This window comes from Cervus elaphus, chromosome 3 (assembly GCF_910594005.1).
Source record: "Cervus elaphus chromosome 3, mCerEla1.1, whole genome shotgun sequence".
Taxonomy (NCBI): domain Eukaryota; kingdom Metazoa; phylum Chordata; class Mammalia; order Artiodactyla; family Cervidae; genus Cervus; species Cervus elaphus.
The window spans coordinates 11689831-11716183 of NC_057817.1; the positions used below are offsets into that span (position 1 = coordinate 11689831).

At 41.0% G+C, this 26353-nt stretch overlaps 1 protein-coding gene across 2 annotated transcripts in view; it reads right to left on the reverse strand.

Moving 5' to 3' along the window:
- LIN7A (lin-7 homolog A, crumbs cell polarity complex component) overlaps positions 1–16939 on the reverse strand; it is a 158719-nt gene extending 141780 nt beyond the window's left edge. Inside the window, exon 1 of one of the 2 annotated variants that reach the window (XM_043880393.1) lies at positions 16630–16939. In XM_043880393.1, coding sequence (XP_043736328.1) covers positions 16630–16672 — 43 coding nt within the window. In that variant the 5' untranslated portion in view covers positions 16673–16939. The remainder of the gene's footprint in view (positions 1–16629) is intronic. The other variant, XM_043880399.1, reaches the window with a different exon arrangement.
- Between the last annotated feature and the right edge of the window lie 9414 nt (positions 16940–26353).

Consider the following 26353-nt stretch of genomic DNA (forward strand, 5'->3'; position numbering starts at 1 on the left):
TGAGGTTGCAAAGAGTCAGATACAACTGAGTGACTGAACATATACTCCAGTATTCTTGCTTGGGAAATCCCACGGACAGAGGAGCCTGGTGGGCTATAGTTCATGGGGTCTCAAGGAGTTGGACACAATTGGGCACCCATACATGCACTCACCCCAAGGTGGAGGGAGAGGGAGGCAGAGAAGAGTGCTAACTCTGTGATCTTACCAGTATTACTGGCGGTCCTCTGCCACTGAAGGAGGGACAGGGAGCTCTCCCACCAAGACCCTCCAAGGATGAGGGAAAGGTTTAGTCTGGTAGACCAGGGAGAGACAGGATCACTGAGAAAGCCCATCCCTGAAACTCAGGAACAGGGTCTTCCTGAGACCAAGGCTGGGCTGGGACAACAGAGAAGCTCCTTTGTCACCCACCACCAGGCTCGCAAGTACCAAGAATTGAGCAACAGTAGTCTACCTCTGGGGAAGTGGAGAAAGCAAAGAGCAAAAACCATCTGGGACACTGTGTACAAGGAAGACTGCAAGTTGAGGGTCAAGCAACTCAAATGGTTAAACTGAATGCAAACATAAAAGCCATTCTCTCTTTCCTATTTCTTTAATGTTCTAAAAGATTGGCAGGCATTGTCTGTAAAGAGCCTGAGAGTAAATAGTATTAGCTTTACAGACCAAATGGTCTCTGTTGCAATTATTCAACTCTGCCCCTGTAGCCGGAAAGCAGTCATAGACAAATGAATGAGCATGGCTGTGTTCCAATAAAACTTTACTTATAAACATGGAGATCTGAATTTAATACAATTGTCATGTGTCACAAAATATTTTTCTTTTTTATATTTCCAACCATTTAAAAATAATGTAAAAAAAATCATTTTTAGCTCACAGGCAGAATTTGGTTTGGGGTCTGTAACCAAGCCCTGGTTTAAAGCACGATTAGTAGCATTGAATTATGCATTTATGGCACAGAAATAGCAATAGCATAAAAGCCAGGAGGAAGCAGCCAGAAATATATTAAGGAAGGCTGCGATAAGTTAAAGACACATTCTGTCAACTCTACTCCTCAACATTAAAAGAAAGACTTACAGCAAAAAGCCTTTCCCTTTCTCCAGGGGATCTTCCCAACCCAGGGATCAAAGCCAGGTCTCCCACAGTGTGGGCAGATTCTTTACCATCTGAGCCACAAGGGAAGCCCAAGAATACTGGAGTGGGTAGCCTATCCCTTCTCCAGCAGATCTTCCTGACCCAGGAATTGAACCTGAGTCTCCTGCATTGCAGGCGAATTCTTTACCAACTGAGCTATTAGGGAAGCCCAAAATAAACAAAAGTGAAAGTGAAAGTGAAGTCATTCAGTCGTGTCCAACTCTTTGCCACCCCGTGGACTGTAGCCTATCAGGCTCCTCAGTCCATGGAATTTTCCAGGCAAGAGTACTGGAGTGGGTTGCTATTTAATAAGCAAAGGCTTATATAAATATTAGATCAGTAAAATATTATTTGAATGTAACACGCTTGGTTACAGCTCCTTTACATTTGGAAAAGACGTAATTTACAAACAGAAGATTTCATCTTGAAAGATACCCAGGAGAAACCTGTAAGAAAAAAATAATTAAATGTACTTAAATAATTCAATGTATTTGAAAACAATGGAGAACAAGAAAAGAAGCTTTGAAAACATGTTAGAACTTGTAAAACAAAGATTTCTTTCTTTTTGGCTGTTCTGTGTGGCATGTGGGATCTTAGTTCCCCGACAAGGGATCAAACCTGCATCCCCTGCTCTGGAAGCTCAAGTCCTAAAAGCTGGACCACCACGGAAGTCCCAAGACAAAGATTTCTAAACCCACTGGGGGAAAAAAATGAAACTAAGCAGGAAATCATGCATACTTCAGTGTACATCTGTGTACAACTAATCTTACCCACTGCTAATTTATTCAACTACTTAGGACAGAGGATTGCTGAGCCCAAGATCATGTGATGAGTGCTACAATGTCTTAGCCTAAATTGCTATAAAAAACTACCATAGCCTAGGTGGCTTAAAACACAGACCTTTTTGTTCTGGAGGCTGGGGAGTTCAAGATCAAGGTGCCAGCAAATTCAGTTTCTGGTGAGAATCCCCTCCCAGCTTGCAGCCATCTGCCTCCTAGGCGTATACACACTCACACGGGAAGGACAGGGAGAGCCTTAGCGCTCTCGAGGTGGTTAGACAGTATCACCGACTCAACGGACATGAATTTGACCAAACTCTGGGAGACAGTGGAAGACAGAGGAGTCTGGTGTGCTACAGTCCATGGAGTCACAAAGAGTTGGACATGACTTGGCAACTGAACAACAAGTCTCATCATGACCCCCACCCCATGACCTCATCTAGCCCTAATTACTGCCTCCAAACTCTACTGGGGCTTAGGACTTCAGCATATGAATAGGAAAGGGAGAGACAAAAGCCTGCAGTCCATAGCACACACAATCTTAATATTTTGCTTTACGAAGTTATCATTTGGATGCCAAACTGTCAATACTTAGAAAATGTAAGCAAGGTGAAAAGACAGCCCTCAGATTGGGAGGAAATAATAGCAAACGAAGCTACAAAGGATTAATCTCAAAAATATACAAGCAATTCCTACAGCTCAATTCCAGAAAAATAAATGACCCAATCAAAAAATGGGCAAAAGATCTAAACAGACATTTCTCCAAAGAAGACATACAGATGGCTAACAAACCCATGAAAAGATGCTCAACATCACTCATTATCAGAGAAACGCAAATCAAAACCACAATGAGGTACCATTACACGCCAGTCAGAATGGCTGCTATCCAAAAGTCTACAAGCATTAAATGCTGGAGAGGCTGTGGAGAAAAGGGAACGCTCTTACACTGTTGGTGGGAATGCAAACTAGTACAGCCGTTATGGAGAACAGTGTGGAGATTTCTTAAAAAACTGGAAATAGAACTGCCATATGACCCAGCAATCCCACTTCTGGGCATACACACCGAGGAAACCAGATCCGAAAGAGACACGTGCACCCCAGTGTTCATCGCAGCACTGTTTATAATAGCCAGGACATGGAAGCAACCTAGATGCCCATCAGCAGACGAATGGATAAGGAAGTTGTGGTACATATACACCATGGAATATTACTCAGCCATTAAAAAGAATTCATTTGAATCAGTTCTAATGAGATGGATGAAACTGGAGCCCATTATACAGAGTGAAGCCAGAAAGATAAAGACCATTACAGTATACTAACACATATATATGGAATTTAGAAAGATGGTAACGATAACCCTATATGCAAAACAGAAAAAGAGACACAGATGTACAGAACAGACTTTTGGACTCTGGGAGAAGGCGAGGGTAGGATGTTTCAAGAGAACAGCATCGAAACATGTATATTATCAAGGGTGAAACAGATCACCAGCCCAGGTTGGATGCATGAGACAAGTGCCCAGGGCTGGTGCACTGGGAAGACCCAGAGGGATGGGATGGGGAGGGAGATGGGAGGGGGGATCGGGATGGGAACACATGTAACTCCATGGCTGGTTCATGTCAATGTATGGCAAAAACCTCTACAATATTGTAAAGTAATTAGCCTCCAACTAATAAAAATAAATGGAAAAAACAATTAAAAAAAAAAAGAATGAAGAAACAGACTCAAAGGTGAACAAATGTTTTGTATTGAGGATAGAAATATCCAAAATTAGCATTTTGTCTATAATAATAAATAATGGAAAATATTGGTATTATGAATAGGAAATCTTCAGAAAGATCATTTTCTTTAAAAAAAAAAAGAAAAGAAAATGTAAGTCATCAGAAGAAATGAGTGTCTACATGATCCAGAATACCTTATTTATCCAGAGGCATGTATCTGTCAACCTCGACTGACTAAAACAAGTCTGAAAAGATGGTAGGATGCAGAATTTCCCATTGAACCATGCAAATAAAACCTCATCATTCCTTTAGTAACATGCACTGGTGTACTGCTTTACTTATTTTATCTTCCACTATATTTTTACAAAAACTTCATTTTCCAGAGAACATTTGCTGTACCCAGAAAAGAGAAGGAAATAAATCCTGTATTTTCAGGTGAAAAATGGTTAAAAAATTAATAATTTTGGCCTAAAGGAATAATTTTAAGTTACCTTACAGGAGGTTTGCTTAGGTGCTAGACAAATATGGCATAGCTTGGACCACTGAAACACATGTTAAAACCCCGAGGCATTTAGTGTAATGATCCTGGGTAAGCATAGTATACCCCTTCAGGATATTTAGAACCAATCTTGAAGGAAGAAAAAGAAGTCACAATTTTTCTCTTTGTGCCTGAAAAGTCAGGTTGTGCTGCACTTGTTCCACTTAAAGAAAAGATCGTAGAGAAAGGGACCCGGGGCCCTGTTATCACTTTTCCAGCTCCCTCTGTGAGCCTGTCAACACTCCAAGCCTGTGAAGTTTCACCTGCGCATTACAGATCACTGAAAGAAAATCCGAATGTCACAGTCATTATCTCTGGGTTCACTGGCACAGCATGGAAAGAAAGATCAGAATGTGGCTAGTACTTTCTTATAATTTCATATATCGGTATTCTCATCTTTTGTAACTAAGAAAGTAACAGACATGATTAATAGTAAGAACAACCGTGTATGAAACACCTGCTGTTTTCAAATAATTATGCTAGACTTTAAAAATATATCGCAATAGTCTCTACCAACATTGGTATACGTCCCTTCTGTAAGCTGTGGCTTTCCCTTCCGTCTGGGCAACGGACTCTCCCGGTGGTACCTTCTACCTGTCCGTCTGCTCTTTGAAGCCTCTGCAAGCACCTCTGTGCCTGCCATGCCTTACAAGTTCAAGCTCCTCGAGGCTTGTTACAGACCCTGTTACAGACCTGTGCGCTTGCTCTCCGCAGTGTAGCACCGGGATTAAGCTCAAGGACTCAACATCAACCAGCCTGAGTTCCAATCCCTTTATTTAGCCTCTTTCTGCCTCAATTCCAATGTCTTCAAAAATACTAATAGCACCGACACCAGAGGTTTGTTTTCAGGACTAATTGAAATGAAATATGAAAACTTCTAAGCACAATGCCTGGCGTGTAGTAAATACTCAACCTGTGTGAGCTGTTGCTAAAATACTCAGACTCTGTTATCATAAATTATCTGACAATGTCTGTCTTCCCTGGGCTGCACGCTCTACCCCTAGCCTTGGACTCGGTACCTGGCACATCGCAGATTTTCCTTCTGTCTTGCATGGCTGAGAGGGAAGAACCAAAGGAATGCATCACCACACAAAGTGGACATCACTATTGCTATGTTAAGGATGAAAGAAATAGAATGTGGAGAAAGTAAGCAGTATTCTAAGCTCCCACAGATAGTAAGTGGCAGAATTGCAATTCAAATCCATATCTGTCTAAATCTGAAGCTTGTGCACTTTACATCTATCACACTGGGAAAAATCCATGCCCTGGGGAGAAGGGGGTGGGGACTAATCAATCAGTATTGAGCACTTATTTAATAGTATCAACTTGGCGGTGTTCTAAGCACTTACATACGTTTTCTCACTTTTACAGTAAATTCAGGAGGAAGACACTACTATTATTGGCAACTTTATAGATGAAAAGTAAAGGACAGAGAGACAATTTTAACAGGCTGAGATTATAGAGCAAAGGAGGGGGCAGGAATAGGTAGGATTTGAACCCAGATGTCTGGATCTAGCGCTCACACCCCTGAGTGGCACCTGTATGCCTCTCTCAGCATCCTGGGATGCTTCACAACTAAACAGCTAAACAAGAGTCAGAGAGTCACTCTTGGTGATAGAGTCAATCATTATTTTCAACTTCTTTATTTTACATAGCCGATTAGAGTACAGCTGAGTAACAGTGTGTTGATAGAATCAGATGAACAGCAAAGGGACTCGGCCACACATGTACATGTGTCCATTCTCCCCCAAATTCCCCTCCCCAACAGGCTGTCACATAACATTGAGCAGAGCTTCATGTGCTATACAGGAGGACCTTGTTGGTTATCCATTTTAAACACAGCACTGCGAACCTGTCCATCCCAACTTCGCAACTATCCTTTCATCCCATTCTTCTCCCCTGGGAACCACAAGTGTGTTCTCTGAGTCTGTGAGTCTGTTTTCGTTTCGTAAATAAGTGCATTTGTATCACTTCTTTTGAGTTTCCGCATGTAAGGGATGGCACACGATACTTCTCCTCTATCTGACTTACTTCACTCAGTACGACAATCTCTAGGCCCATCCATGTTAGTACACTTTTGATATCTGCAGATAAATAGAACAAAATAAAACCCCCAAACATCTACGTAAATTCTGGTCCATGTCCTTAACAATGACTAAATCTTAAAAGTCCATCTATAAGAACTTTTCCAATTTGTCATTCGACTTTTGCCTGTACTTTCCCAGTAATCCAGTAATAGGATGTTCATGAATTCCCGGAAGGCACCTGTTCTAATTTTAAACAGAATAAATGCAGGAAATTTTTTCTTGAATAAAAATTCTGTCATCTTGTATCCTTTGGTAACTTACCTAGGTTTATTCCCTGAAGCTAGGCAGTATTTGAAGGAAAAAAAAATTAATTTATTCAGCACACTTTTGAGCACTTATCTTTCAGGCACTGTGATAGGCAATGCATACACAAAGATGAATATAAATAACTTATGCTGCTAGGGTGACAGCAGCATAAATGAAAATTTTCTATATTGTGTAGTACAGTTATGAAAAATAATGTTACAGAAGCATCAAGAAAGAAGTGATTTGGGGAAAGAGGTAGCTGACAAATTAGGTAATTGTACAGGAAACTTTTTATTTTGACCTCCAGGCGTCTCTAAGTGCTTCTTGCTTCTACAGAACAGCAGAATAAACATGGTCTCTGCCTCTTAAGTGAATAATGCAAAGAAATAAGCAAAACAATGGAATGGGAAAGACTAGTGATCTCTTCAAGAAAATTAGACTAAGGGAACATCTCACGCAAAGTTGGGCACAATAAAGGAAAGAAATGGTAAGGACCTAACAGAAGTAGAAGAGGTTAAGAAGAGGTGGCAAGACTACACAGGGGAACTGTACAAAAAATTCTTAATGACCCAGATAACCACGATGCTGTGATCACTCACCTAGAGTCAGACATCCTGGAGTGTGACGTTAACTGGGCCTTAGGAAGCATCACTACGAACAAAGATAGTGGAGGTGCTAGAATACCAGCTGAGCTGTTTCAAATCTTAAAAGATGATGCTGTTAAAGTGCTGCACTCAATATGCCAGCAAATTTGGAAGACTCAGCAGTGGCCAAAGGACTGGAAAAGGTCAGTTTTCATTCCAATCCCAAAGAAGGGCAATGCCAAAGAATGTACAAACCACCATACGATTGTACTCATTTCCCATGCTAGCAAGGTAACACTCAAAATCCTTCAAGTTAGGCTTCAACAATATGTGAACTAAGAACTTTCAGATGTACAAGCTGGATTCAGATGAGGCAGAGGAACCAGAGATCAAATTGCCAACATCTGTTGGATCACAGAAAAAGCAAGAGAATTCCAGAAAAACATCTACCACTTCATTGACTACACTTAAGCCTTTAACTGTGTGGATCACAACAAACTGTGGGAAAGTCTTAAACAGATGGAAATACCAGACCACCTTATCTGCCTCCTGAGAAACCTGCATGCAGGTCAAGAAGCAAGAGTCAGAATCAGACGTGGAACAACAGACTGGTTCCAAATAGGAAAAGGAGTACGTCAAGGCTGTATATTGTCATCCTGCTAATTTAACTTATATGCAGAGTACATCATGAGAAATGCTGGGCTGGATGAAGCATAAGCTGGAATCAAGATTGCCAGGAGAAATATCAATAACCTCAGAAATGCAGATGATACCACCCTTATGGCAGAAAGGGAAGAGGAACTAAAGAGCTTCTTGATGAAGGTGAAAGTGAAAAAGCTGGCTTAAAACTCAACATTCAAAAAATGAAGGTCATGGCATCCAGTCCCATTGCTTCATGGCAAATAGAGAAAAAATGGAAACAGTGACAGACTATTTTCTTAGGCTCCAAAATCACTGTGGACAGTGACTGCAGCCTTAAAAATAAAAGATGCTTGCTCCCTGGAAGAAAAGCTATGACAAATCTAGACAGCATATTAGAAAGCAGAGACATCACTTTTCCAACAAAGGTCCATATAGTCAAAGCTATGGTCTTTCCAGTAGTCATATATGGATGTGAGAGTTGGACCATAAAGAAGGTTGAGCACTGAAGAATTGATGGTTCTGGCTGTGGTGTTGGAGAAGACTCTTGAGAGTCCCTTGGACAGTGAGGAGATCAAACCTGTCAATCCTAAAGGAAATCAACCCTGAATATTCATTAGAAGGACTGATGCTGAAACTGAAGCTCCAATACTTTGGCCACCTGATGAGAAGAGCCGACTCATTGTAAATCAGACCCTGATGCTAGGAAAGACTGAGGGCATGAGGAGAGGGGGGTGACAGAGGATGAGATGGCTGGATGGCATCACTGACTCAATGGACATGAGTTTGAGCAAACTCCAGGAGATAGCATGGAGAACTATCCACGGAGAGGGAAGCCTGGCATGTTGTAGTCCATGGGGTCACAAAGATTAGGAAACGACTTAGCAACTGAACAACAACTGCCTCTTAGTACCATATGCTTGAAGACATTGAGTCTTATCTGGCCCTGCCTCCTGGCAGTATGGTGGGAGTACAGTTGACCCTCCATATTTGGGTGTTCAATGCCTGCGGATTCAGCTAATCACAGATGGGTTGCTTGAATCTCGGAATGCAGAAAACGTAAGGGCCTAAGCATGCAAATGATCAATTGTATCACACCTTTTTAAATAAGGGACTAGACCACCCAAGGATTTTGTTATCTGCAGGCTGTCCTGGAACCAATGCCCTGCAGATATCAAAGGATGCCTTTCTGGACTTTGAAGACTCAGAAAAAATAACTATCATTGTTAAATGGTTCCCATGTGTCAGGCCTGTTTTAAGTATTTTGCACATATTAACTCATTTAAAGTCCATCTAACTTGAGTTTAAATATTATTGCCATTCGTAATTCCCATTATTCTATCCCCTTCCCTTCTTTTGGTGAAAGATGATTCTTGGATAGAAAAAAAAAACAGATCATACTGAAATTTCGTTAACTATCACCACAATAGGCAAGTACACAAAAATAGCAGAACCAGTTGGATTTGAAATAGCTACTGTGTTTCTAGAGGAACTTACCACCAGTTTAATTTAGAAGCTCTTGTTTTCGAAGATAGATACTATCTGAGTATAACTTCAGTTTAAGTTTCAATTCAGCATGACTTTTTTTCAAGCAGTCTTTGGGCATATTTACTTTTAATAGGCAAATCTTCAAATTTAGCTAGCACATTAGGTAGGAAAACTCAGTCATGGAGAATAAAAAACTACTTTATCACCTAGACTAGAGTTACCTTTGGTAACATTGATGTAATCAACAGGACTTAAAGGTTGTATTTTCATTTGCCAACCCAGAGTGATTTCAAATTAAAGCCATTCTAACTTGTTTATCAGGACACAGCTCTATCATTCATCCATTTGTGGTTAAAAGAAAAATAAGGCAGTATAGCTTATGTGTGCGTTTGGGGTTGGGGGGGGGAAGAGGTGGATTCCGCTTGGCCCTCCTCCTGTCTCTTTTTCTAACCTTTTCAGTTGTCTTCTGGCATTAACTTGTCTGGTTCAATTAACAAGTTAAGATGGCAGGTGGATGCAGGCAATGGATGTTGGGCTACAAGCCTCAGCACTGGCAACTCACATCCCTTCTTGGCCCTGGAGAGCATTCCACATTTAGGTCTGCTACACACACACACATACACACACACAAAGCAAAGAGACTAAGTATGGTAGCTACCACTTTTACATTATTACGGGTTGGAAGACTTTATTATTATTATTGTTATTAAGAATGACTCTAAAATAGCTAGTCCAACTAAGTCAATTTCATTCATCCATTTATTCAATCAGTCAATATGAAGAGTGCACCAACCATGTACCAGACGATGCATTGAGCTCTCTGCAAACAAATTCAGCATAGTCTCTGACCTAATGAAGACTTCATCCTAATAGACAGGTGTCATAACTAAGTAAAGAGTTTCTCCAAGAGGAAGCTTATAATAGCACATCTAAAACTCAGTATATATCTTCCAATTTGATACTACTCTCCAAATATTCTCTCTTCCCTATTAAATAGCTAAACTCTACCTAGTGATTCTGAAAAAGTACTCCAAAAAAAAAAAAAAGTACTCCAGAAGCAAAAGCATTACTTTCATAAATGACCAGAGTGTACCAAATATAGCTCACAGCTTAGACGGCTGACATAGGAAACTGGAAGGTATTCACCAAACTTCTGTTTCTTTATCTGAAAGTTCGATCCTTAATTTTTCAATTTCAATTTTAAAATGGTGTCTAAAACTCTCATTAAATGGAAAATACCTTTTTCAATAATCAAGACTTTTTAGAAGTTTGGTTCCTTCTCTTTCAAACTTTTTATATCAGACAAAAAAGTATAGTACAAAAAGAACCTCGAATATTGATTTCCAAAGAAAATTCAATAAAAGTACATTTTTTAAATGTTTAGTGAAGCTTATGGAAAACACGAGAAAGAATGCAAATACTTAATGTTTGTAAACTAAAATATACCTGGCTACTGATGTAAAAAGATTTTAGGACAAGAGTCAGAAAATATAGTTAAACCCTCTTTCTTTCCTCCCCACCACAACTATCAAGGCATACAACCTTAAAACAACATAAAGACTAGTTTAATTTTTACTTTCCTTCTTCCTTAATCCCTCCTTATACTAAATAAACAAAAAACTAAGACAGAGAGAAGAGGGAAGTCCTTTGGACTGTGAACAAAAGTGATTTTCAGGCAAATACATATTTTACATAAACTGGTAAATACAGCTGATTAGAAAAGCTATAGGTTGCCCAAGGCTTGAATTGGGAAATACGTAAAGTAATAAGCTCTGCTTGCCTTGGAAAGGGAAAAGGGAAGAGAGAAAAAAATTTAATGCATCACAAATTTTATGAAAAGTGTGGCACTCATGGGATTTTCATTTGCATTCAACTTTTGCACTCATTTCTTTTTCATAAGGTTGAAACCCACAAAATAAAAGCTCTTGGTTTTCTATTAGAATTTTTAAAGGGCAAAAGTTTTAAGTTCTTAAAGAAAAAACACATCAAAATTTGTTTAATCAATATTTTAGATTACAATTTATTTTAGAATTCAAGAAACCAAGATTTACATTTTTGCAATGTATCCAAGTTGAGTTTAACTCACAGAAAAATTTGATGGCTGTGACACCAGCATTTTATTTTATACTGGTGCCTAAACACAGACTGTAAACTATTGATCATGTTATAAGTAAGGTCTCAAGTATTGAATATTACACAACTTCAATTACTCTTGGAAATTATTTTCATTATCCATTTTCCTCCAAGAGTTGAATTTGTGAGTCTTCTTTATAAGTCATGCAAAGACTTCCTTGTAATCTGCTTAAAAATAAGGTAAAAATATAAGCAGAAGTAAAATTTTGAAGAATTCCATTGTATTATCTTTTCTGACCTTGAGATGGAAAGTGAAAGAGAGTTGGAGCTACTGGACTTAAGTGCCTGAATCCATGCAATTTTTAAGACAGTGAAGTATTCCTATGTTCTTTGCTATGATGGTATTAAGTATATGGATTGCACACCGCTTTACTCCCTTGATTTTAGCTGAAGGTCATCCCTGGTGTAGAGATTAAGATCTGGGCAAAGATGTAGGAATTGCACTGGACATTTTATATTCTGGAAGAGACTATTCACACTAATCTCCTTATCAGCATCCTCTCTTTGCTACAAGGGTAAATTACAGCTACTACTTTCTACATCGCAGTCTAAGATAAGATATTACACCGAAAATGAATATATCTCATCACCACTTGGGTTCCACATGTAAATCTATACATAGTGACATGTACATTATAATGTTCAGGATATCTTTGAAAATCTAATTATAATATACAGGGCTTTAGTCTAGCAATAAGCAGCAGCCAGTTGATCTATAGATTCTCTTGGTACACTTATAACCAAATGCCTACTCCAAATACATACTTAGTGTTGTTATTTCTTGGTGGTTTTTCTTTTCGATCATTCGCTCGGTTATGGATGTCCTCATGGGATGGTCGCCAAGTTGTGGATGTAGAACTGCTCTTTCATGTATTCTTCGCTCTATTCATAATGCTTTTCCTAAGGATCTTATTAACACATCAGAACTCAGATGAGATTTTACTTTCTCAGTGAGCCATCTAAATAGGTCCTTCCTCATTATTCTATCTTTGTGTCATGTTCATTGTTTTCAGAGCACGTCATATTTTCAACTAATCTAAAATCCTAATTATAAATTACATCATCTGGCCCCTGTCCAGTTCACAAACCCTTTGCTGTTTTGGTTTTTTTTTTGCCACTCTTCCCTGTGCTCACATTTTCACACTGACTTTCTTGATGCTCCCAGGATGCAGGCATGAGGTCCTTCTCTCGAGTACATTCCTCCAGATATCTGTAAATTTTGCTTCCTTACTTTCCGCAGATCTCTCCTCCCATGGCACCAATTCTTGACCATCAAGTTTCAAGTTAGCACCACATCCCTCCCTTTGATCCAGTCTTAGTTTTTCTACTAGCACTAATATACCTATGTGCTCAGTGTATGGATCTCACTGGTATGTCAACTCCATTAGCCTTTATCTACTTTGTTCATTAGGACCCCCACACTGCTTAAAACAGTGCTTACCAAAAGGCTGACACTCAGTACTTAGTTGTTGAATGAATGAATTTCTTACTGATGTTTCCATGACTAGATTCTTAAGGACCATAAAAGCACAAACTTTGTCTCTGGCATTCCTGTAAGTAACATCTTGTATACAGAAGGTGATAAATGAATATTTATTCAATGAATGAATGAATGATTTACATGAGCATGTGTGTGTGTGTGTTTAATCTCTTTCCCTCCTTAGATTCTAACTACCATGAAGACCATGTGGTATTCTGTTTAGCTCCCCAATATGCAGCAACCCCACAGGAGGGTCTCATTTGCTGTAAGCACTCAATAAGTAGTCCTAAGGACAGGGAAAAGAGGGAACAGAAACTTACTACGACCAAAGCCACCCAGAGGCCCCCACAGAGTTAATCTGAGGTCTTAGTTGCAGAAGGAAAAGCGTTTAGGATATACACAGAGCAGTGAAAACGTGAAGCCACCCTGTTTGTCCTTTCAGGGGCCAACCTGGTTCTGGCCAAGGCTTGCTTCCCGGACCAGACCCAGGAAGCTACTGGGTCCTTAAGAATCTAAGTGCAGACTACTGAGCTTTACTTTCAGATGATATCTTTGGAGTTCTGGGGTGTTCCATCTTAATTTCAAGCTCTAGCTGTGATCTGATTGCTTAAAACCGCTGCCCTAAAGATTCCAGATGAATCTGTGGATAATGCCAAAGGGCATCAAACAAGAAAAATTAGATTTTAGCATAAAATCTCCCACTGACTAGCAGAGTAACCTTGAAAACATCTCTTATCGTTGCTTCTTTCATGTTTTTCACTTGAAAAATGAAGATGCTAGAAAAGAACCTGTAGAATACACATGGATTATGTATTCAGGTTTCCTTGATAAGATGCCTGGGAAGGGGGCTTTATGAGGCATCTTCTCTTTCTCTCCTTCGCCCACCTGCCATGACCCTCCTTGCTTAATAATCACAGCTCAATGAGCTATGGTTGCTGATGGAAATCTGTCAAGAGCATGAGAGGAAAGAAAGCTTAAGAATCACTGGCCTGTGTTCTCCCTGCCTTTCTTCCCAGGGTTAAAATGTTGTGAATCTATGAACTGTACTTTTCTGTTCACAATGCTGCTGCTGCTAAGTCGCTTAAGTCGTGTCCGACTCCGTGTGACCCCATAGATGGGAGCCCACCAGGCTCCCCCGTCCCTGGGATTCTCCAGGCAAGCACATTGGAGTGGGTTGCCATTTCCTTCTCCTCTGTTCACTATGAAACCCTTGTATTTTAACAGTGTTAAGTTGTTTCAATCCTTTAGTTCACGTACATTAATTTTTTATTTTCTACTGTGATCAGGGACTATGGAAGGCTTTGAGAACACAGAGATGAATTTAGAAATGGTCCCTTCCCTCAAGAAGTTCCGTTCGAAAGGAGATAGATGCAACAGTTTGAGAAATGCTTTGATGAGGCCAAAGTAGTGGGTGACCTCAGAGCACGTCAAAAAACACCTGGAAGAGGTGGGCGAGGAAGTCATCTGTGAAATCCTCCAGTAGGTGACCAGAAACTGAGTCCTAATTTTAATTCACTGAATTCTAGGCTCCTAGAGTTGCACATTGTCTGAATCGTTCACTCCAAACTCCTTATGTGCCAAAAAGGAAAACTGCTCCCCAAAGAGGCTGACCAACTCCTCGAAAGCAAGTATCAAGAGTTATGCTTAGGAACCAGATAAGTACTATCTTTTCAGAGATTTTTTACTTTTTGTAGGAAATTTTTCATCAGTTCATTTCATCAATTTTATGATACAATTAACAAATTAATCATATTTTAACAACTTAGAGGGGAAATTATGAATATGTATTGACTTCTTACACAGTAATGATGTCAATAACCCACCATCTGTAAATTACGAGACCTTGAAGCCAATTTATTCAGATACATTCAGTCTCACCCAACTTGCCTCTTGAGCTACTGAATCACAGCTGGGAAGGACAGGTACAGTCCGGCTGTGAACAAGAACAAACTTTAAGAACAGATCTTAATCTGATTGCACTTCCTCTCCAAAATTGATCAGGCATTTAAGGTAAGCCCTTCAAAGTGGAATGTTTTTAGTAGTAGTAGTATATAAAATTGCTCAGGTATGCAATTTTCTTGGAGTTTGCTTGCCTTTTTTTTTTTCCTTTCTTTCCTAATGCAGTCGTTTTACTTGGGATGTTTAAAGATGGTGATATAGGAATGGGACAATATAAGATCTCATTACATTAAAACAGAAATACTTGGGAGTCCATAATTTCTAATAGCTTGCCATCTGTTAGGTTCTTAGAGGCAATGGATTTATCCTGCTTAGTGGAGATGATGATACTGGGGAGAAATCATGGATTATGCAATGGATTTCTGAACTCTTTAACTACTATTATTAATTTACTAGCAGGCAAACCAACATTTCCCAACATAAAATCAATTATTTTTTGTCTTTCAACTAGTATCCCGAGTAAGGTTGCTGTGGGCACCACAAAACATCTCTTCTGGCGCCAACAGATTGCGTTAAAATCACCCCACAATCTCTCCAAATTAAAAAACCTCCCTAACTTTGCACTGGCTTTTTCACTGTACTCGCAGCAGGATGCTCTTTTGCCTTGCCCCACAGTCCGGTTTAATCCTCCAGAAAGAATATTTTTAGAGGCACATCGGGCTGAATCATTTTCATCTGAGCACACCATTTCCAAATGGCCGCACAGGGTCCTAAATCCGGCCGCTGCGGGCCAGGGCGAGCAGGTGTCCTCCGCAGCAGAGTCGTGGGACCCCGGAGCATTCATAACTGGACGTCGGAAAGCAAGAAAGAATACTCGAACACGCAAGCACAGGTATAACCCCGCAGCGGTGCGCGGGAGAGGCCGCGATCGCAGCGAAGGACTCCATCCTTGGGCTTGGGGAAGTCCTAGAAAGGAAGCAAACGCTCTTCCCCAGTCAAGTCAGAAAGCAGGACGCACAGGGTCGCAGGTCAGAAGTTGAATTGCAACCCAGCCTGCGCTCCGTCCCAGCGCCTTCCGCAGCCCGGGCATCGCCGTGGCACCGGGCTGGGAGAGAACAAGGCTGGCTGGGTCAGGAGAAACTGTGAGCTGCCACGGCCGGAGAGCCGCCCCCGGCGGGGGCAGACGCGACCCCCGCCGCCTTCCGAGCGCGAAGCCGGGAGAGCGGGCGCGGCTGCCGCGACGCTGCGCCCCCGGCCCCGGCCCCGCTGCCCGCGCTTCCCTTCGCCCTTTGCGCGGAGGGCAGCTCCCAGCCGCCGCAGCCCCGCCGCCGTGCCCCCGGGCACCGGCCGCCCGGGGGCACTCCTGGCCCGCCCCCGGGCAGCTGCCGGGGTCTCCGCAGCCGGACCGACCCTCGCCCCCCGGCGCCGGGACAAACTTCCTTCGTCCTGGGTCCCCAGCCGCGCAGACTGCCAGGCGGCTCCCTCGGCAGGCTTCCCTGGGCTCCGGCTGCAGGCGCCCTCGCCCGGCCAGGCGAGCTTTCCTCCCTGCCCCTCTCCAACCCCGAGCCCCGGGCGAGCGCCTGGCGGTCCCCGCGCCTCCGCTTCAACAAAGCCGGCGGCCGGGAGGCGAGCCGCCGAGGGGCTGAGAGGGGCGGCGTGGGCTGCTGGAGCCCCGCAGAGGCACCCCTGGGCCGGGCGGTGGTAGCGCGAAGGGGCGGCGGGGACGCGGCGGGCGGAGAAAGGGGAAGAAAGTGTCCTGCTCTCGGCGCGAAAGCCCTCTCGGCTCGTCCTCGCCGCCCGGCTCCCCCGGCCCGAGCGCTGCCCGGCGGTCCGGGCGGGAGTTGGCGGCGCCAGGGGAGGCGGCTGGCGGGGGACGCGGTGGCCTGGAGGGCGGGCCGCTCCCTTACCTCTGTCCAGAGTGAGCGGCTGGACCACTGTCAATGTCGCCATGTCTGCCGTGGGAGCCGAAGTGACGCTCGGCTTCAGCAGCAGCAGCCGCTTGTAGTGAGAAAAAGAGGAGGAGATTGGGGGCGGGGGTGGTGAAGGAAGACGGAAAGGAGGGGGCGGAGGGAAGGTGGCGGTGGTGGAGGAGAACGGAGCCTGGGTGGGTTGGCAGCCGGATGGAGACGCAACTGTTCCGCGGCGGGCAGACCTTCAGATGCGGCGTGAAGCGAAGCAGGTATCGCAGAGCGAATGCCTCGCTGGCTCTGGGAGGGAACTTTGCCGTTCCACCCGAGGAGCACCGGGTGGGTGTAGCTAGCGTGTTGCTTTCTTTCAACTTTCCACTCGAATAAAATGGTCACAGCTTACGTGCGTTTCGGGGAAGGAGAAGAATGAAAGGGGATAGAGGGGAGGGAGGCAGAGAGTTTTTTTTTTTTTTTTTTTGATTAAGAGAGTTTGTCAATCCCCTAGTTGTAATCGAGGGGATGTAATCCCATCCCCTGGAGAGAAAATGCTTCTAGTTCAGAAATGTTGGGTTGCAATTGTGGTTGCTGTTAATTTCTGTTAACGTTTATTTTGGAATGTTGACTCTTAACAGTACACAGGATAACTGACTTAAAGCCAGGCTTCCATTACCCCTAGGTCTCCATTAAGGACCTCAGTATATTGCCTAGAAAATAAATTATTTTACAAGTAAACTTCTTTTAAAATGGTTTTAAATTAAAAATCACAAAGAGAAGTTTCTATCACAGAGTTTGAAAGACAGGTACCTAGCACTTTTCCAGGTTGTTCTATAGCCAGTGGTTACTCAGAGTTGCCACTTGCTGATTAATTAACATATTTGACAGGAATTGAACTAGGCCATCGCCTGACTTGAGGGATTCAGTACAGTCCCTGATTCCAGTAACCAGCGATCTAGTGGGAGATGATGTTTTTAAAAGGGTGACTTTAGAGTCAATCAATCAGGAATCAGTGACTAGAACTTTCAAATATTGGTTGTGACCCCTTCACCCTAACAGATTGCTTTCACTGTCTGGCCACATAGGGACTCTCATTCTGATCAAGAAATTAAGATATAGTTATCTTATGTAAGCAGAATGGTGATGACTATGAGTTCAGGATCGGAAATGACAAAGCTGCCTCCTTCCCTCTCCTCATGACAGAGCAGAATTGTTTTGGCTAACAGTATACTCCTGAAGACAGACACTGTTTTACAGCAAAATATTTGCACATAATCTACATCATTGTCTTCTGATTACAATATGGATGGTTTCTGAAGACCTTTCCCATCTCATGGTTTATATTTGAAAAAGAAAAAAAAAAAACACAAACAAGATTTCACGAGTGATTTGAGAAAGTCAGCGATGATTGGTCAAACACTAACAGACCTTAAAGACATACCTAAAATAATAGTTGTTGCTTATAATAGCGTGCTTATATTTTCATTTAGTGTCTAGAAAGAACCCTGATCTTGAAATTCAAGGCTTAGTTATATGCTCTCCAGAAACCACATAATCTCTCACTGATCCCCAGTTTCTTCATCTGTCAAACAAGGACACTTTTAATCTTCAAGCTTATTGAGATTCTGTAAAATGAGGAAATTAATTCTTGCCTGCAAGCTCACTGAGTTTTGTGAGGGTCTAATGAGTTCATGCACATGTATGTGCTTTGAAAACAGTAAAGTATATACAAATATATGCATACAACAAACACATTCCACCTGAACTGTGTGGCAAGCACTCTGCTAGGTGCTAGCCAAACAAAGATGAATAAGACATGGCCCTTTTTCCAGACAGTACTCAGTACAAGTTGGGAGACAAATAATGAGCAGACTGTGAGAATATGAGTAAGCTCTGAGCGAAAATGAGAGCAGTAAGTACTCTAAGCACCGTGGAAGGATAAACTGGGAAAGAGGGAAGACGCAACAATTCTGGCTGATTGTCATTATTTACATCCCCTAAATCAAACAATAGAAAGAAGTTGAATCATGGACAATAGCAATAGAATATGTGCCAGGGCTTTGCACAAAATATCAAACCTCATTCAATAATTTAGGGTGAAAAGAATATACAGATCCTTTGGCCACTTGAGTAGTTCTTAACAACAAATGTTATCATGAATATGTATTTGAGTGGCTTGATTCATAATTCTAAAAGCCGTTTCAACACAAATCCCAGACTGTGAAGTCCGAGAAAGTTGCCTTTTTGTCTTTGGGTTTCCTGATGTATTCTCAGCATCAAATATTTAATAGCATGTTTCTGGACTTAGGCTTTGAGCTCCCTAATTGAAAATTTACTCTACCATTCTCCCTCTGTGTTGACTCTGGAGAGTTCTTTTAAGGATTGAAAGAGAAAGTAAGAGGAAGAACAAATCACCATATATCTTTGCAAAGGGTCAGACATTTTAATTATTGTTTCTAGTAGTGGCAAATTCAATGCCTTTAGCTTATGTCTGCACAGGTGTAGAAAATGAATAGTAAATAATTTATTATCTGTCATGAAGGATGAGTAGCTACTGTCTCTCCAATAACATTTGTGAATTTCTGTTTGAGATATGTATAAATGTAAAGTGAAAGTCACTCAGTCGTGGAAGAAAAGCTATGACCAACCTAGACAGCATATTAAAAAGCAGAGACATTACTTTGCCAACAAAGGTCCGTGTAGTCAAAGCTATGGTTTTTCCAGTGGTCATGTATGGATGTGAGAGTTGGACTATAAAGAAAGCTGAGCGCCAAAGACTTGACACTTTTGAACTGTGGTTTTGGAGAAGACCCTTGAGAGTCCCTTGGACTGCAAGGAGATCCAACCAGTCCATCCTAAAGGAAATCAGTCCTGAATATTCATTGGAAGGACTAATGTTGAAGCTGAAACTCCAATACTTTGGCCAACTGATGTGAAGAACTGACTCACTGGAAAAGACCCTGATGCTGGGAAGGATTGAAGGCGGGAGAAGAGGACAACAGAGGATGAAATGGTTTGATGGCATCACCAACTCGAGGAACATGAGTTTGAGCAAGCTCCAGAGTTGGTGATGGACAGGTAAGCCTGGTGAGCTGCAGTTCGTGGGGTTGCAAAGAGTCGAACATGACTGAGCGACTGAACTGAACTGAACTGATTTGAGATTTGTAGAAACACAATCTTGCTTTGGCAGATAAAGGCCATATTTGTGCTGTGCTGGGCTTAGTCACTCAGCCGTGCCCGACTCTTTGCAGCCTCATGGACTGTAGCCGGTCATGCTCCTCTGTCCATGGGGATTCTCTAGGCAGGACTACTGGAGTGGGTTGCTGTGCCCTCCTCCAGAGGATTTTCCCAACCCAGGGATCGAACCCAGGTCTCCTGCATTACAGGGGGATTCTTTACCGTCTGACCCACCCGGGAAGCCATACTTAGGTCGCTTGAATAACTGTGTGGATCACTCCTGTACCAGCCACAGTGTTTCATCAAGGTCAGTATATTTGATCTATTCAAGTATACTGAATATGCTTTGCTGATTGTGTATTAATTAGGAAATTATCAAAGACGCCTGTGATTATACTTTTATCTTAGCTATTTGGTTACACAGTCAATACACTTTTTCATTAAATTATTTGTAGCAGTATACTTCTATGGCATCTTTATTTTCAATGAAATTCATTAATTCAGGAATACTTACTGAACACTTTCTGTGTGCCAGACTTGGGGCTAGGTTGGCTTCTCTGTCCTTATCTTTTCAGCCTAGAGGATTAGGTATTATTATCCCATTTTATAGATAAGTAAACTGAGACTCAGAAAGGCTAATCAACTTGCTTAAAAATAGTAGCACCTGTATTCAAGAACCCCTGTTTGTTCTACTGAAGAACACACTTCATCCTGCACTACGCAAGATTTAGTGATTTCAGCCTTTTATTTCAGAGTGAGTGTATGTGTGTGCATCCTTTATCTTTTCATGTTATGCTTGAGAAATACTCAAAGAGAGAAATGCATGGAGGAAATTTAGGTCACAGGAGGAAAGAACTACAATACTGGTTCCATTTTATATAAATACAGGTTAGTATTAAAGCTGACTATCTACTTTGAATATAAAATCTGTTCTTGTTAAAAAAATTCATTCAAAGTTACGTTAAGGTCTGTTTCACTTATTTGAATCTTTGTGAATTATATGACAAAATCAAGAGAAGGTTTGCATAAAGCATTAGCATACTAAGAAAATGTGTTTAGTTAGATTATAAATGTAGTAGAATAAGCACAGTTTCATATGAGGAAAATAGCACCTTCAAACTGGAATTCTTTCAGCCTTGGGTGTTAGAAATTATTTTTGACTGATTCAAGATATCACTTTATCTTCTTTAATTCTCACAGCTTAGTCAAAATAGTGCTAGATTAAGAGGAAGTGCCAACCTATACTTTGGAATATAAATGTTTGTGTGTTTTTTAAAAATAATCATCGAAAATCTTGTTATATTTATTTTTGCTTAGACTTTTTTAAAAGTGGCAAATATGTTCATGGCAAAATATCTGAATCCTAGACTTGTTTAATAACTACTATCTGTTTGTTCATTCAACTGATACTCTACTTACTGTGTCGCAGATGCTGTTGTAGGCACGGCTATATTGTAGTGAACTCGAAAAGGCCCTGTTCTCACCTGGCTTATATTCTACAGGGGGAGAAAGACAACAGACAAACTAAGAAACAAACAAGAAAGCGGTGAATTAGTGACTATGTGTTGTGCAAAGAATGAGTCAAGATTGGATTGAATCTAGAATAATGTCAGGATTACAAAAGACAGATAAGGGAAAGAGGCATTCTGAGAAACAGGAGAGAAAAGCCAGGGATGAAAAAGCGGACGTGGTTTATGTTTGGGCAAAACAGGCGGTTCAGTTGGGAGCATCAGAGATGAGCCTGAGAGGGCCATGGAGAGGCAGGTTGTGACGGACAATGTAATTAACAGAAATGTGATGAGCCTTTCACGAATTGCCTTGTGCCCACCATACAATGAAACGTACAAAGACCATCTAGGCTAAGAAGAAAAAAATTGTGTTGTAGCATCTAGATTAAAAATTACTAACATCAGAATGAGTTACTAATTCAGTGTTGGATGTTAGAAAATTGAAGATGCAATAAAAATATAAAATGTCAATTTTAATTATTTTTCATTTCCTTCAGAAGAAATTTTTTAAAACTCTGAAAGAAATGTGAAATCTGAGTAATTAATCTTCACTTGTAGGGTCTTATTTGCATTACTTTACATTATCTGTTATGCAAATAATGAATATAATAATGTTTGCTCTCATTCTGCCATAGGCAATAGCACATATAATAAGTGCAAAGGCTTCCTGGTGATAAAATGTTTTATTTATGCTTGTTTAACTCATAAAATATAAAATGATGTTTTTGTTTCATTTTGAAATGAACATTTTTCTATTTTCACAGTTAGAAGTTATGATTGATATTTTATAATAAATTTAAATTCAAAAACATAATTTTCTTCATTTTCTTTATTCACTCCATCCTCATATTTCCACCTTTGGGAAAGCCTAATAGACACAGAGAGGCAAGATAAAATGACTTTTAAAAGTGATACTGGACTCATCTGTTTCTCACATATACTCAGGTAATATTTCTGAACTTTGAGAACCCACAAATTTTAATGGTTTTTTAAAAATATTTTTATTATCATTACATTAAAATTTTTTAATATATTCAATTTTGAGTCTATAGTTATATGCTTTTTATCCAGCAAATGTTTATGAAGTGAAGTGAAGTCACTCAGTCATGTCCGACTCTTTGCGACCCCTTGGATTGTAGCTTACCAGGTTCCTCTGTCCATGGCATTTTCCAGGCAAGAGTACTGGAGTGGGTTGCCATTTCCTTCTCCAGGGGATCTTCCCAACCCAGGGATTGAACCCAGGTCTCCCGCATTGTAGGCAGATGCTTTACCGTCTGAGCCATCAGGGAAGTCTCAAATGTTTATGATGCACCTTCTATATACCAGACACTGTTCTATGTTCAATGGTAAACATAGGGAATGCCTTTCCTTATAGAGCTTAGTTTTTATGAAGGAAACAGATAAAACACAAATAATCAATAAATCAGATAATCTTAGGGAATGGTAAGAGCCACACACAGAGATGTGCCTGTTTACACTGTTATGTGAGATCCAGTTATTGTGGCTTTTGCAACAATGTCATTTTTTGTGACATCACATTGGAATCTTTAAACTGGCCAAGGTAGGAGTATTTAGCTTGCTTGCTTTCTTCTGGAAAGCTGGTTGTTAAATATTTACCAGCATACCATAAAGTCCACAAAGAAAATAAAATAGAAACTTGTGATGAAATATGCAGCAGGGAACAGGCAACATTAGAATAATCAGAAAATAAGTCACATTACGCTTGATAGAAAATTTTCAAAAATAACTATCCAGTATTTGGTGGAGTATTGACTAGGATGCTGGACCTAGGATGGAGTTAGAAGAAATAGGAGACATTCAGGTAATTTTTGAGGAATTACAAAATATTTGGAAAGAAAATAGAAGCATCAGTGGAAAATCAAAGATTTAATTACACAATGACATATCGACAAGAATAGTGGTAGTATAAATCTCTATGTGTTAAAGGCATACGGAATCAAAGGAAAGTCCAGATTCTTTGAATGCTTCCTGGAGGCTGTTTACAATCACTTTTAGAGGAAACTTGGAGGTATTTTTTCTCCTGTATGCAGATAATAAAATGTCACACCTCTGGGGAGAAAGCTACACTGTGCAATTTTGAATCAAAAGATTGCTAACCAAGTGGACCAGGATCTTCTACAGGATTTTCTGAGAACTAAAGAAGAGGAGGGACATGATTATCACAATTGAGTGTCTTTGTTGCTAGAGAATCTTACCACGGTGAGGCAACAACTCTATTGCCTTGATCCTTAAAAAGGATACTAAAGATGGTTAAGGCTTATTTGTTTCGGACTTTGGCTTTATTTAAAATTTGGTTTCAATGACTTTTTCTTTTCAACTTAATTCCTGATTTTCATTTTTTTTCTTAATCCTTCCCAACTTATTCGTTTCTCTCAAATTCTGGTACTATGGAATTAATTAGAAATAGTAGGAACAGATGAAAAGGACATCTTCAAGTTCTTCCCAGATTGTGGCACTGTACAGTAATTGAGGCAGTAACAGAATTTACTGAAGGTGAATTTACTACAGAATTTACCTCAGAATTTACTGAGGGCCATACTGCCAGTAATGAGCAAGCTTGAGAGCGAATTGCAACATTAGCATGGACAGCATGTTCAGGAGAGCTTACAAACTCTTGTTTTTATCCTCCAATGCTCGAAGCAAAAATGATTACAAATTTAATTGGTTTAATATGATCTTTCTTGGGGCTCAAACTGAAGCTTAAAGATCAATTCCTTAAACTTCTCAGTAGGGTCAAATTATGCTTTTCTTAAACTAAGTGCCTCATTCTCTCCTTCTCTGTCTTCCCTCCTTTCCTGGTCCTCGATTAACTCCCATCCCCTTGCTCATGTAGGTAGATCTTTCTGTTGCCTATAGTCTTATTGTGCCATTCCCCAAGTCCATAGCTATGCAAGGTATATCCACCTACTGAAGTACCATCTCTGAGAAATTTCCTCTTTCAGAGATTTTTAAATTTTACTTCTTGCTAAAAGCATTGACTTGCATCAGTTCAGTTCAGTCACACAGTTGTGTCAAACTCTGCAGACCCCATGGACTGCAGCACACCAGGCCTCCCTGTTCATCACCAACTCCCGGAGCTTACTAAAATTCATGTCCATCGAGCGTCAGTGATGCCATCCAATCATCTCATCATCTGTCATCCGCTACTCCTCCCGCCTTCAATCCTTCAGAGCATCAGGGTCTTTTAAAGTGAGTCAGTTCTTCGCATGAGGTGGCCAAAGTATTGGAGTTTCAGCTTCAACATTTGTCCTTCCAATGAATATTCAGGACTGATTTCCTTTAGGATGGACTGGTTGAATCTCCTTGCAGTCCAAGGGACTCTCAAGAGTCCTCTCCAACACCACAGTTCAAAAGCATCAATTCTTCAGTGCTCAGCTTTCTTTACAGTCCAACTCTCATATCCATACCTGACTACTGGAAAAATCATAGCTTTGACTAAATAGACCTTTGTTGGCAAAGTAATGTCTCTGCTTTTTAATATGCTGTCTAGGTTGATCATAGCATTCCTTCCAAGGAGCAAGTGTCTTTTAATTTCATGGCTGCAGTCACCATCTTCAGTGATTTTGGGGCCCAAAAAATAAAGTCTCTCACTGTTTCCATTGTTTCCCCATATATTTGCCATGAAGTGATTGGACTGGATACCATGATCTTAGTTTTCTGAATGTTGAGCTTTAAACCAACTTTTTCACTCTCCTCTTTCACTTTCATCAAGAGGCTCTTTAGTTCTTCTTCGCTTTCTGCCATAAGGGTGGTGTCATCTGCATATCTGAGGTTATTGATATTTTCCTGGCAGTCTTGATTCCAGCTTGTGCTTCATCCAGCCTGGCATTCTGCATGATGTACTCTGCATATAAGTCAAATAAACAGAGTGACAATATGCAGCCTTGAGAGGAAAGTGAAAAACTTGGCTTCAAGCTCAACATTCAAAAAACTAAGATCATGGCATCTGGTCCCATCACTTCATGGCAAATAGATGGGGAAACAGTGGAAACAGTGACAGACTTTATTTTTTGGGGCCCTAAAATCACCACAGATGGTGACTGCAGCCATGAAATTAAAAGACACTTGCTCCTTGGAAGAAAAGTTATGAGCAACCTAGACAGCGTATTAAAAAGCAGAGACATTACTTTGCCAACAAAGGTCCATCTAATCAAGGCTATGGTTTTTCCAGTGGTCATGTGTGGATGTGAGAGTTGGACTACTAAGAAAGCTGAGTGCCAAATAATTGATGCTTTTGAACTGTGGTGTTGGAGAAGACTCTTGAGAGTCCCTTGAACTGCAAGGAGATTCAACCAGTGTCTCCTAAAGGAAATCAGTCCTGAATATTCATTGGAAGGACTGAGGTTGAAGCTGAAACTCCAATACTTTGGCCACCTGATGCAAAGAGCTGACTCATTTGAAAAGACCCTGATGCTGGGAAAGATTGAAGGCAGGAGGAGAAGAGGATGAAAGAGGATGAGATGTCTGGATAGCATCACCGACTCAATGGACATGAGTTTGAGTAAACTCCGGGAGTTGGTGGTGGACAGGGAGGCCTGGAGTGCTGCGGTTCATGGGGTTGCAAGGAGTCAGACACGACTGAGTGACTGAACTGAACTGACGTACTCCTTTCCCGATTTGGAACCAGTTTGATGTTCCAATGTCCAGTTCTAACTGTTCCTTCTTGAACTGCATACACATCACTCAGGAGGCAGGTCAGGTGGTCTGGTATTCCCATCTCTTGAAGAATTTCCCATAGTTTGTTGTGATCCACACAGTCAAAGTGTTTGGCATAGTCAATAAAGCAGAAATAGATAGTTTTCTGGAACTCTCCTGCCTTTTCAATGATTCAACGGATGTTGGCACTTTGATCTTTTGTTCCTCTGCCTTTTCTAAATCCAGCTTGAACATCTGGAAGTTCATGGTTCATGTACTGTTTTAGCCTGGCTTGGAGAATTTTGAGCATTACTTTACTAGCGTGTGAGATGAGTGCAGTTGTGAGGTAGTTTGAACATTCTTTGGCATGGCCTTTCTTTGGGATTGGA